Source organism: Artemia sp. Qi Xiang Cuo, chromosome 3, assembly GCF_049724085.1.
Source record: "Artemia sp. Qi Xiang Cuo chromosome 3, ASM4972408v1, whole genome shotgun sequence".
Taxonomy (NCBI): Eukaryota; Metazoa; Arthropoda; class Branchiopoda; order Anostraca; family Artemiidae; genus Artemia; species Artemia sp. Qi Xiang Cuo.
The window spans coordinates 86,206,352-86,220,797 of NC_142796.1; the positions used below are offsets into that span (position 1 = coordinate 86,206,352).

General features: G+C 36.7%; 1 protein-coding gene across 1 annotated transcript in view; it reads right to left on the reverse strand.

The window, feature by feature from the left end:
- Positions 1–4,243: 4,243 nt before the first annotated feature.
- LOC148954699 (hepatocyte growth factor-regulated tyrosine kinase substrate-like) overlaps positions 4,244–14,446 on the reverse strand; it is an 86,438-nt gene continuing 76,235 nt past the window's right edge. Inside the window, exon 13 of the mRNA XM_089086465.1 lies at positions 4,244–4,498. Within this exon, the coding sequence (XP_088942591.1) occupies positions 4,389–4,498 (110 nt within the window). The 3' untranslated portion in view covers positions 4,244–4,388. The remainder of the gene's footprint in view (positions 4,499–14,446) is intronic.

A 14,446-nucleotide genomic window follows, 5' to 3' on the forward strand; every position in this document is an offset into this window, starting at 1 on the left:
CAGAGAGATGGGCAGAACATTTTCAGACTGTGCTAAACTGGGATAAAGTTGCAGGAAAGGATATTGAGGAAAATGAAAAAGTTGGTAATATTAAACCACTGTATAATGTGATAAGAGTTAGTGGGAAAATTATAGAGGCATTAGCCTGGTCTGTGTAGGTAGCAAATTACTTAGTAATATGATTCTTTTTAGACTGAGAAATGCTATAGACAAAGGTTTAAGAGAAGAACAATGAGGTTTTAGGAAGGGTAGAGGATCCTAATGAAATTTTTTAATACGTAATAATTTCTTAATATTATTTATCATAATTTTATTTACTTAATAATTTCCTTGTTGTTTTTCCTTCTTCTAAAAAAAACACTATTTGAAACTTCCTTGTTCTTTTATATTATGTTCCCTAATAAATTAAGGAACATAAAATAATAGACCAAATTAAAAAGAAATCTGAATCGGAGAATATACCTTCATACAGCGTGGCTAAATATTTTTCCAGCGACCAGGTGCCATACAATGCTGCCAGCTTACCAAGAATATTTTGGAGAAATTGTTCTCCAAATGTTCTCGGTAACATTTGGAGAACAAAAAAATGGGATAGAGGATGCGTCGACCAAATTTTACCTCTTAGATTAATAATTGAGAAGTAGCTGAGTTGTCAAACACCTTTGGTCCTCAGTTTTAAAGACTACGAACAAGCCTTTGATTCTGTTGATAGAAGAGCCTTATCAAAGGTCTTCTTAATGTATGCCTTACCGGACAATTACATTAAAGGGATTACTGCCATGTAAGAGAACAGAACTACTGCGGTTAAGGTATGAAATGAGGTTAGCAGCTAGTTTTGTATTAAATCAGGAGTTAAGCCTGGTAGTGTTCTATCCACCTTTATATGGATCATTTTGATGGACTTTGTCTTAAGGAGCACTGAAAAGACAATGAAAGAACACGGAATCAAATGGGGAATAAACACTTTCCTGGCTTAGATTATGCTGATAATTTAAGCATTCCAGATGAAAGTGTGAGCAAAATGATTGAGCTTTTAGAGGTTTTTCGTGTTCAGAGTGCTAGAATAAGCTTGAAAATTAATATTAAGAAGACTAAGTCTCTAAGGCTAGGATTAAGTGAAGATGGAAAGGTTATGTTGGATAAGTAGTACAGTAGTAAAGTAAGTATGACGGCACTAGACCTTTAAGGTCCAAACCGGCGGTGCTGATCTCCGTTTCGTGGCCCTCAGCCAGGAAGTGCAATGAGGGGCTGGGGCCCAGCCATCCTGTGCTTTCGCACACCCTTTCGTTATGTTGGGTAACGAAAAGATTGATCAAGTGGACAACTTCACTTACCTGGTAGTATTTTTAGTAAAGACAGTGGGAGCAGTGAAGATGTTAAAAATAGAATAGCCAAGGTTCAGGTTGTTTTTTCAAAATTGAAAAAAAGTTTGGAAGAATAGGAAGATAGTCTGTGAACCGAGGTTAGAATATTGGAAGCTACAGTGGTAACGGTGGTCTAATAAGATTCCGAAGCATGGGTGCTCCAAAATATGGACGAAGATTGGCTAAATATTTTCCAGAGAAATTACCTACGGATATTATTGGGAACCCGGCTGACTGACCGTATTTCAAACAGCAGGTACAAAAAGTATGGTTCAATCTTGCTTTCTAGAGCTATAATGAGAGAAAGGTTGAGACGGCTAGGACAAGTTTTGCGGATGAAGGATGACAAATGTAGAAGATTATTCTTTTCGGCCAACCACTTAGGGCTAAATGGCGCCCGTGGTTGGGGTGGGAGGATATCGTAAGGAAACATTTAAGGGAAATGGGAACTCCATGAGATAATGAACGTGCGTAGCTGTGTTTGCCTCAGGCGGCTTGGTTTTGTGGTGAGTTGTTAGTAGTAGTATTTGCTCATTGTGCTTCAAAGCTCAATATGCTTTAATTTGTTGTTTTACAGATTTAAAATTCTTGGAATATCTATATATTCGTATAAATTAACAATAATCCTCTGTTAATTTTAAAGGTTTTTTTTTCGTTTTTTTTTAAACAGATATATTAAATTCTTTTTGATGTTCAATAGATGTTCATAATAATTACGCTTATCCAATGAGTATTCCATTAATCGTAATTAATTACAATGATTAATCATAATTAGTTAATACTCTGTCGTGCTGTAAAACTTGGCAAATCTGCAATTTTACCATCCAATATAATTAGCAGGTTTCACAAACTTCTTTGCTCCACTGATAATTCTGAATCTTGTTTCAGGAATCTCGTTTGTCTGGAGAAAATGCCTGTAGTATCTACAGGGGTGAACATGGATTCAGTAGTTTTCCCCAGCTAAAACCTGGTTCAGAAATACCTTAGAAATACAAAAGGTTGTATCTAAGCCTATTAGAAAACGGGGTGGCAAAAGATGGAAAGACAAATGATTTCGGATTAACTAGCGACAAAACTGTGTATCTTCATCTATTTCTTATCCTCCAAATAGGAAAAATTTCAAAAATTATATACCTGTCCCCATCTCTTTCCCCCATTACAAAATGAAAAAGACATACTATTTTACGGTTTACTCAAAAACTTAAAAATTAAGATGCTTGGTTTTGTCAGGGAACAGCTGAGCTCTGGCAGACACCTTTTACATATTTTAAATTTATATTATTATCAAGGGCGTATCCAAGATTTTATTCGAGGGAGGGGGAGTACTTTTCCGGGGAAGGGGCTTACAAAATACTTTTAAAACGCATCAAAAGCTAGTTTATATGCATTCCTGATACGTTCTTTCAGGAAATTTGGAAAAAATGTGGGAAATTTAGACACCATTTAGTTTTTGGAGCAAGGAGACCTCTTATCCTACTAAAAAATGCCACCCAAAGATAAAATGTTCTCACGTAGATTAGGTGAAAATAGGGCCCCCCCAAGTCCTAGGAAAAAGGTTTCCGCAAATTAACTATCTTCTGTCATGTCTATGGTTTCATTCATTTTTAAAGATTTTTCTAAAATTTTAGGGGCTATTTGTCTCTTAGGAAGATACTTATTATTTTTTTGTTCTGATACTTGAAGATGCCAGGATATTTAAGCACTGAAATTAGCAAAAATTAAATCAAGTATCAACCCCCCCCCCCCCCCCCAAAAAATCCGTGAATGAATAAATAAAGCTTAAAAAAAAATAACGACTCAAAACTTAACCTAACAAGTCTTACTATGGATGAATAGATGAAACATAAAACGGGCAAATATTAAAATGAACTAGGTTTAAATTGCCTGGAAAATATAAAACATTACTGTAGAATTTGGTCAGGGCTGCTAACAAGTATTGAGAAAGGGGATTAGACAAAGAAGGAAATTTGCAATGTGAAAAGTTCTGACCTTGTAGACCATTCATTCTACTCCAAAATTCTGCTGAAAAATAAGTGTTCTACTCTGCTGATATTTTCGCTGAGACCGTCTGAATCAGCTTACTTTTGACAGGAACTTGACGCTGCCCCGCCTCGCTCGTAATCCATAATTTCACCTAGAGTCGATGGAAGAGGTCAAAGCCTCCAAGCGGTTTTATATTGTTTTTACTTGACCACCAGTCTTTCCTTTGGCTTCCAGGGAAACGATTCCAATTTTCGAACAGTTGTCCTTCACTAGCGGACTTCGAGATACATAGGTGGTCTTCACGCCTTTGACAATGGCCCAGCCACCCGGGCCTTCGTCTCCAGCGCTGCTCATGCGGTACAATTGTACCGTTTTAGGTACAACCTAGAGGTCCTAGTACAATACGGCACATTTAGAAATTATTTGGTACAACCAAATTTTCCAATACATTTTGGTTTTACTTGACACTTTCTGACTCAAATATCTAAGTTTAATTTTATAGATTTTTTTTATTGTTGTGGCAAATTTTTAACCTGCTGTTCGGCTGGTCGGAAAACTGGTAAGTTTTTTTGAAAACGTTGGCAACGCTGTTTGTCTATTTACAAGTTCCAAGACTGGGTACGGTTGTTTACAGCGCTGAGACTCGTTGATGGCGTCGGACATGTAGAATACAACGGAGACAATCATGATCAAAGAGATCTACCTTTTTACTATTTTGAACTTGTACAACACACGTTTCACACCCATATAGGGGGTGCTTCTGATGATCGTCTTAGAGACTTTAATTTTTTTTTAGACTTACACTTCGACGTTTAACCGTATTTGCTACTCTCTAAAAACTACTTTTTTCACAATTCGTATAATCCGTATTCCCTAATAGCACATAAAATAGTTGGTAAGCATTATAATGTAATTCACAAAATCGTTATAACATCTCTATTCAGCTTGTCCACCAATTGTCGACGATACTAAACCCCGTTAATTTAACAAAAACAGTGACAACTACAAAATTTAACAGAAATAATAAGGATCAAATTGGATTTAATCGAAAGAAATCAATTCTCCAATGTCTGGAGTTGGAGCAGGAGCAGATGGCGCTGGTTGATTCACTTGCTGTACAGTAGATGGCGGTCCTGAATACTGAGGGTAGCCTAAAAGTGTAAAAAAGTCGTAACAAGATAAAATGAAGTCTATTTTAGACCTAAAAATATGGCCATATGCACACAAAAAAAACAAACAAATAGTCATACGTACATGAGCGACCCCTACCCTTCCAAATTCCTATCACAATGAGAACACTTAAATGAAACACTAGATATACGTAATAAACTAGGATTTTCTTTTAATAAACATAAGTCACAGATTCCTCGCTATTTTACACATAAAATATGAGTACGTACTATTAACGACATCTGAAGTATCAACTCAGTTTTTTCCAAATATACCTTCCCTTATCGTAAAGAGCCCCTGGCATCAGCTCAAGCAATGCACAAAATCATCCTCTTCATCTTTGCAAAGCGGGAAAGTGTACGCGTCTTCTTTGCAACTTTTTTCTTTTGAGAACCTTTCAAATCTTGCGCTAATGCAAGGCAATTAGCCCTGAGCTGCATCCACAAAGTGAGATTATGCAGCTGGTAAATTCATCTTAAGGTAGAACTCAGCTGCCCATAAACTACCATAACAATAAATAAATAAGCTACCTTAACATCCTTATAAAATTTTATTTATATTTAACAAAGTTTTTTTTTTAATTTTTAGTGAAACTTTAATTGACTACCTTCCAATCCAGCACTACGAACCTGTCTATTGATGAACTTGTAAAACTAGTTACGTGACGAGTGATGTTAGCAAAGAAAAGTGTAAATAAAGCTAGGCACTAACAGAAGTATTTCATGTCTGCAGTTGGATTACACGTCATCCGATGAGTAAATATTTCCATGAGGCCAACGTTCGATTCGGTCCCTTTTTTGGATCAGAGTTGAAAAATTAGCTCCTGAGGCCAGTAAAATTGTGTACAAAATAAATAGCTTCCAATTTATACACTGGCAACACTTTTTTTCAGATAGGTATTCCAAGAGGCCAAGCAATTTACCAGGAAGATCAGAGAAACTTGCGTTCAATCAGACATGTAGCTCGGAATTAGATTTTGGTCTTGGGGGGGGGGGTACCACTAGAATGGTCTTTTTTAGAAAAGGGATAATCAAAATTCTAGCCAGCGGATATGTCAAGCAAAAAAGAAAACAATATCATCAAAATCGGTATCGATACATGTTCGGTATCAATATTTAAATAAAACAGCTACCTTACAAGAAACGCTTTAAAAAAGAAGAAAAGAAACCTCATTATTTATATTAATACTTTTATATTAATATTAGGATTCCGAATCGCAAGTGAATCGATACTTTTTTATTATATCATGTATATTATTACTTAATACATACAGTTTTTTTACGTTTCTTTATTATGATATATATATTATTGATTTATTATATATAATTATGTATTACATTATTTTAATACATTATTACCTTAGTCTCAAAACTATTTTAGATTGCATGATAGACATACCTTTGTAAAATGTGATGTATTTCGAAAAAAAAAAAAAAACATAAAAAGAAGGACTTTTGTGAAATGACTTGTTTCTACACTGCTCAAAAATTTTCAAAAAGTGTAAATATTGATGCTTAGTCATCAGTTTACCGAATTCTACTTGATCACATTGGACATCCACCAAGTGTTGTAATTGTAATTTGTGAAGGGGCAGACCCAACTGGATCGAGGTTGGGCCCTAAAAGACACACTGCCTCCACACCCCAGGCGCCTCAGTCACACTACTGACCACCACCCCACGTAAGGACTCGAGATTGGCAACACCATAACTTGAGCCCGTTTCCCAAAGGACATAGGATTGCAAGTTCTGTGAGCTATCTACGCGACTAGGGTGGCTCAAAGCTTATATTTTGGGTGACCTCTAAGTTACCACTGAGTGGTTTGATCTCATATCCTACAATTAAGAAGGAGAGTCCTTTAGCCACTGCACTGTGGTGATTGGTGGCACAATGGCACTGGTAGCCAAGTATTATTCTGCCAGTTTCCACTTATGAAATGGTTCAAAGTTAAAGTATCTTCTACACGATCTAATCATTAACTGTGAGTAAAATTACTTCAATAAACAATGTATCAATGTAAGTTTCTAATACCCAAATGCCTAATCTACATCTAATTATCAGTGATTTTACTTAGCCACTATTGGACATCTGCCTCGTGTTCCTTCCCAGACTTCTACTAGTCAAATACTCTAGAATTTTAGCGTTCTTGGAAGTATATTGATACCCAAGTGCCCAATTTCTGTTTATTTTGTAAAGATTTAACTTAGTCACCATTGGACATCTGCCTAGTGTTAATCCGCTAGTTTATACTAATCAAATGGTTTAAAAGCTAAAGGGTCTTCTGTAAGTTCTAAACTAATACCCAAGCGTCCAAACGGCATTTAGTTTATAACTGGGGATAGAGGATAGTTTCGTAAGGCATTTCGTGTCAACTTGTAAAAAGAAAGCTCTTTGTGATACAACTAGCTTCTTCTTCACTTTGATGTACGACACAGGAACGAATCAATTAGGGTTTTGTGGATTTTGCTTCACGCAATTCTGAACTTGTATAATACGATGGAGAAGGAAGGTTTTCCGGGACATTAGAATAGGTCTGAAGATCTGTATTTGTTCTTTTGAGTTTCTTTTCAGATAAGTCATGGACATTAAGGTGAAATATACTGAAACCAGGGGAACACTAATTGGTGGTGGGGTTGTTGAGAAGACTAAATTAAGGATTAGATGTTCTTCTCTTGCCTTTTACATATAAAAGGATCTTCTCTGTCAGAGGCAACGCTATAGCGTTGCCTATAGTAAAGGCCATACGGCTCCAATGTTTTATTATTATTAATTTTTTTTCCCAGAGGCACTTCATATGGAAGGGTCGTCGTAGAAACTTCAAAGTGGAATCATTCGATTGGAAATCGAGAGTTCGAGGGCAACTAGCCACCCCCACAGCCCTCGGGGCAAGAGTTGTAAGTTATGCCCTGGGTGCATATAAGGTTTTTATAGAAGGTACTGTCGTAGAAACTTAAAAAAAGGCTTATTCGATCGGAAATTGCAACGGATAGTGCCCTTTTTACTAGTCGAAAGGAATCTAAGGGCAAGTAGCCCCCCCCCCAGGACCATCATTCCCCCAAACACATCCAACCAAAATTTTGAGATAGCCATTTTGTTCAGCGCAGTTGATTTCCCGATAGAAAATATGTTTTTGAGGAGGACACACCCCTACAAACCTCAGGACAAGGGTTTTAAGTTATGCCCTCGGTGCATATAAGGTTTTTATAGAAGGCGTTGTCGTAGAAACTTCAAAAAAGGCTCATTCGATTGGAAATTCAAAGGGCTAGTGCCCTTTTTAATTGTCGAAAGTGATAGGAGGGCAACTTCCCCCCCCCCCCTACGCCCATCATTCACCCAAAAACATCCAATGAAAATTTTGAGATAGCCGTTTTGTTCAGCGTAATTGCTTTCCAGATAGAAAATATGTTTTTGAGGAGGACACTCCCCCACAACCCTCAGGGCAAGCGTTTTAAGTTATGCCCTGGGGGTATATAAAGTTTTTTTTTATATAGAAGGCGTGTTCGTAGAAACTTCAAAAAGGAATCATTCGATTGGAAATTGAAACGGCTAGTGCCTTTTTTAATAGTCGAAAGTGATTGGAGGGTAAGTAACCCCTCTCTCACGCCCACCTTTACCCTAAAATCATCCAATCAAAATTTTGAGATAGCAATTTTATTAAACGTAGTTTTAAGTTCTGGAAATTAGGTTTTCGAGGATGAGAACTCCCCCACAGCCCTCAGGGCAAGGGTTGTAAGTTATACCCTGGGGGCATATTAAGTTTAGTATAGACAACGTTGTTGCAGAAACTTCAGAAAGAGCTCATTCGATTGGAAATTTAAATGAATAGGTGCTTGTTTAATACTTGAAAGTGATTATAATGCAAATGGCGCTCTTTCTACGCTCGGCGTTTTCCCAAACACATCCAATCAAAATTTAAATATAGCGACTTTATTCAGCATAGTTAAAAGTTCTGGAATTTATATGTTTAAGCAGGACACTCCCCCCACAGTGATCATGGGCAAGGGTTATAAGTTATGCCCTGGGGGCATATATGGTTCTTATGGAAGGAATGCTCGTATAAACTTCAGAGAGGGCTCATTTGATTGGAGATGGAAAGTTTTAGTTCACTTTTTAAGCGTCAAAAGATATTGGAGGGTAACCAGCTTCCCCCCCCTCCCCAACCCTTTTTTTCCAAATGCATCAAATAAAAATTTTAAGATGGCTGTTTTGTATAAGATGGTTCAAAGGTCATATAACGAAAATGTCAGTGTCGACAAAACCCACCAGGACCCGGGGGCAGGCGTTGTAAGTTATGCCTTTGGGTCATATGTGGGTCTTATGGAAGGGATGCTCGTATTAACTTCAAAGAGGGATCATTTGATTGGAAACTGAAAGTTCTAGTTCACTTTTTAAGAGTCAAAAGAGAGTGGAGGGCACCTAGCCCCCCACCCCCTCCACGCCCATTTTTCCTCACACCCATCCGATAAGAGCTTTTGAGATAGTTTTTTTTTGATAGTTCAAAGACCATATAACGAAAACTCAGGGGTCAACACAGCCCTCCAGGGCCCGGGGGCAGGTGTTGTAAGTTACGCCCTGGGGGAATATATGGTTTTTGTTGAAGGGATAGTCGTAAAAAATTCAGATATGGCTCATTTGATTGGAAATTGAAAGTTCTAGTTAAGTTCTTTAGAGTCAAAAGAGATTTGAGGGCAACTAACCCCCCCCCAGGCCCCCTTTTCCCCAAATGCATCCAATAAAAATTTTGAGATATCCCTTAAGTTCGAAATTGCTCAAAAGTCAGATAACAAAAACTCAGGTGTCGTCACAACCCCCCAGGGCCCGGGGGCAATCGTTGTAAGTTATGCCCTGGGGCATATATTGTTCGTATGAAAAGGATGATCGCATAAACTTCAGAGAAGGCTCATTTGATTGGATATTGAAAGTTCGAGCTCACTTTTTAATAGTCAAAAGAGATCCGAGGGCAGATAGCCCCCCCCACACCTTCTTTTTCAAAACCCATCTGATGAAATTTTTTAGATAGACATTTTGCTAAAAATAGTTCAAACATCGGATAAGAAAAAAAAACCCAGAGCACAGGGGAAGACGTTCGAAGTTATGCCCTAAGGGCATGTATGGTTCTTATGATAGGGATGCTCGTATAAACTTCATAGAGGGCTTGTTTGATTGGAAATTGAAAGTTCTAGTTCAATTTTTAAGAGTCAAGAGAGTTAAACTAGCCCCCCGCCACGCTTTTTTCCCCAAACCCGTCCGCTACAAATTTTGAGATAGCCATTTGATTGGAAATTGAAAGTTCTTGTTCACTTTTTAAGAGTCAAAAGAGATCGGAGGGCAACTAACCTCCCCCCCTCCTCCACGCCGGAAATGCATCAGATAAAAATTTTGATAGAAATTTTGTTAAAAATAGTTCAAAGTTCTGATAACAAAAAACTCCGGTGTCGACACAGCCCCCCCCAGGGCCTAGGGGTAGGCGTTGTAAGTTATGCCCTGGGGGCATATATGGTTGTTATGGAAGTGATGCTCGTACAAACTTCCTAGAGGGCTCATTTGATTGAAAATTGAAAGTTGTAATTCACTTTTTAAGAGTCAGTGATTGGAGGGCAGCTAGCCTCCCCCCCCACTCCATTTATTTTTTCCCAAAGGCACTTCATATAGAAGGGGTCGTCGCATAAACTTCAAAGGGGGCTCATTCGATTGGTAATCGAAAGTTCTAGTGCCCTTTTTTGATCAAAAGTGATCAGAGGGCAACTGGCCCCCCAAGCCCTTTTTCCCCAAATACATCTGATGAAAATTTGAGGTAGCCATTTTGTTGAAAATAGTTGAAAGATCATATAACAAAAACTCCTTTACGTATGGACACTTTGTTAAAAATAGTTCAAAGGTCAGATAAGAAAAACTCCTGTGTCGACACCCCCCCCCCCCAGGGCCGGGGCAGGCGTTGCAAGTATTGCTCTGGGGGCATATATGGTTCTTATGGAAGGTATGCTCGTTTAAACTTCAGAGAGGGTTCCTTTGAATGGAAATTAAAAGTTGTAGTTCATTTTCTCAGACTGGAAAAAAAATCGGAGGGCAACTAGCCGCTCCCGCCCTCCACGCCTTTGGGTGTATCAGATGGATAAGCTCATCCGATAAAATTTCAGGTGACCATTTTGTTAAAAATAGTTCAACCATCAGATATTAAAACCCCAGAGTCGACATCCCCTCCCCCAGGGCCCACGGACAGACGTTGTAAGTTATACTCTGGGCATATATATGGTTCTTATAGAAGAGATACTCGTATAAACTTCAGAGAGGGCTCATTTGAATGAAAATAGAAAGTTCTAGTTCACTTTTAAAGAGTCAAAAGAGACAGAAGCTTAATCTAGCCCCCCCCCTTCATGCCCTTTTTCCCCAAACCCATCCGATAAAAATTTTGAGATAGCAATTTTGTTAAAAATAGTTCAAATATCAGATAATAGAAACTCCGAGGTTGACACAAACCCATTTTTTCAGTTTGATGTCGTTACTTTGATATCAGTTTTGATACTTTGATGAAGATTTTATTTTTTTTTTAAGTTTGATTTTGCAATAAGCAATTTTTGAAAACTTGAAATCTTTTGCAATCAAAAACGAACAAAAATTAATTACAAAAACTTTCCGAAAAATAAGTTTCTCAAAGAAAAGTAAAGGCCATTTTAAAGTTGTAGAAGAATTTACAGTTTTATGTATTCATATTTGGAGATGTAAATTTATATTCAATTTTTTTTTTTTTATGTTTGTAAACGAGAAATAATGTATATATGTTTAAATTTTTCCCGAGAACGGCTCCATATTTTTTTGGGAGGGGGGGGGGGTTGGTATCTTGAGATTGGCAATGAATAAATAGATTTTGTTATAGCCATTTTGTTGAACGAAGTTGAAGGGTCTGGAAATTATGTCTTTGAGTATGAACCCCCCCCCCCCCACAGCCCTCAGGGCTAAGACTGTAAGTTATGCTCTTGGGGCATATAAGGTTTTTATAGAAAGCGTTGTGGTAAAAACTTCAAAAAGGGCTTATTCGATTGAAGATTGAGAGGGCAATTTCCCTTTTTAATAGTCGAAAGTAATTGGAGGGAAAATCACCCCAATCCCATCATTTCCCCAAACATTTCCGATCAACATTTTGGTATGGCCATTTTGTTCAACGTAGCTGAAAGGTCTGGAAATTACGTGTTTGAGGATAACAAATCCCCCCAGCCCTCAGAGCAAGGGTTGTAAGTTATGCCCTGGTGGCATATAAGGCTTTTTATAGAAAGCACGGTCATATAAACTTTGGAGGGGGATCATTGGATGTAATCAGACGCTCTAGTGCTCTTTTTATGATTCAAAGTTATGAGAGGGCAGCTACCCCCCCCCCCCCACACACACACACGTCGTATTGTCCCGAAATGTATCTAATAAAAATTTTGAGATAGCCATTCTATTCAAAATAGTGTAAATATCATATAACAAGGCTTTTGGGGTTGAAACAAATCCCGAAGATTAGCCTGTTTTTTCACTGTCTAAATAAATGGATTTATCCCCATTTGAACGTTTATGTGTTCTTTTCACGAATTAATTAAAAAAAAAATTCCGAAAAATAAGTTTTTAAAAGAAACTTAATGGCCCTTTTAAAATTAAGCTCAGCAGATAAAAATACCATTTAAAATTCAAACTCAAAACGACTAAAAATTACTATTGAAGAATAAATGAAACCCAAAACTGACAGAAATTAAATAAACGATCATAGCAAAAGCATACAACAAGTAATAATATAAAATGAATAAATAGATCTTAAAGCGAGTAATGCTTAGATTGAATACGAAAATCAAGCTTAAAACTAAAATAATATTTTCCTATTAAAGTATAAATGGAACTTAAAACGAACAGAAATTAAATAAACAATCAATGCAAACAAACATACAATAGATATTATTGTAAATTAATAAATAAATCTTAAACGAGTGAAACTTAAATTGAATATGCAAATTAAGCTTGAAACGAACAAAAATTACTACAAACAAGAGTTTGGGTATCACCTCCTTCTCTCACTGTAAAAGTCTAAAACCTACTGCGTCATTTGCACTTAACTGAAAACTATATGCGTCTTGAACAGTCTTGGAAAGTATAAACAACATTAAATTGAATATTTGATGCACAATGATATTAATTATTGAAAGATCCATCAGTTCAAGAATTTATTTCACTGTAATTGTATTTTTACTTTCAACACTGTAAGAACTAGAAAAGAAAATATTTGTAATATAATTCGTTTTCAGTTAAGCTCCAATGACGAAGTAGGCTTTTGGTTTTTATTTACAGTTAAGGAAGGAGGCATTATTCAAACACTTGTTTGTACTGAAACTATATTCGTCCTTAACAACTTTAAAAAGAGCTAATAAATTAAAATGAATATTTGATGTATAATGATATTAATTGCTGAAAGCTCATCAGTTCAAAATGTTACTATAATTTTAATGTTTATTTTCAATATTAAGTACAAAAGAAAATATTTGTCATAAAATTGGTTTTCAGTAAAGCGCCAATGGCGCAGTAGGTTTTAGACTTTTAGAGTGAGAGAAGGAGGTCATACCCAAACTCTTGTTTGTGGTGATCTTTGTTCGTTTCAAGCTTGATTTGCATATTCAATTTAAGTTCCACTCGTTTTAAGATTTATTTATGAATTTACATTAATATATATTGTATGTTTGTTTGCATTGATTATTTATTTAATTTCTGTTCGTTTTAAGTTTCATTTATAATTCTTTAGGGAAATTTTTTTTTTCGTTTTAAGCTTGATTTCTATATTCAATCTAAGCATTACTCGCTTTAAGATCTATTTATTCATTTATATTATTAATTGTTGTATGTTTTTGCTATGATTGTTTATTTAATTTCGGTTTGTTTGGGGTTTCATTTATTCTCTAATGTTAATTTCTTGTCGTTTTTTTTTTTAATTGTAACAGGTATTTTCATAAACTTAGCTTAAGTTTAAAATGTCCTTCACTTTTCTTTTAAAAACTAATTTTTTGGAAATTTTTTTTAAATTAATTCGTGAAAAGAACACATAAATGTTCAAATGGGGATAAATCCATTTATTTAGACAGTGAAAAAACAGGCTAATCTTCGGGATTTGTTTCAACCCCAAAAGCCTTGTTATATGATATTTAGACTATTTTGAATAGAATGGCTATCTCAAAAATTTTATTAGATGCAATTCGGAACAATATGACGTGTGTATGTGTGTGTGTGTGTGTGTGTGGGGGGGGGGGTGTAAGGTAGCTGCCCTCTCATCATTTTGACTCTTAAAAAGAGCACTAGAGTCTCTGATTACATCCAATGATCCCCCTCCAAAGTTTATATGACCGTGCTTTCTATAAAAAGCCTTATATGCCACCAGGGCATAACTTACAACCCTTGCCCTGAGGGCTGGGGGGATTTGTTATCCCCAAACACATAATTTCCAGACCTTTCAGCTACGTTGAACAAAATGCACATACCAAAATGTTGATCGGAAATGTTTGGGGAAATGATGGGATTGGGGTGATTTTCTCTCCAATTACTTTCGACTATTAAAAAGGGAAATAGCCCTCTCAATCTTGAATCGACTAAGCCCTTTTTGAAGTTTTTACCACAACGCTTTCTATAAAAACCTTATATACCCCAAGGGCATAACTTACAGCCTTAGTCCTGAGGGCTGTGGGGGGGGGGGGGGTTCATACTCAAGGACATAATTTCCAGACCCTTCAACTACGTTCAACAAAATGGCTATAGCAAAATGTTGATTGGATGTGTTGGGGAAATGATGGACGTGGGGGGGGGGGGTATTCTCCCTCCGATAGCTTTTGACTATTAATAAGGGTACTAGCCCTCTCAATTCCCAATTGAATGAGCCCTTAATGAAGTTTCTACGACAACACTTTCTATGAAAACCTT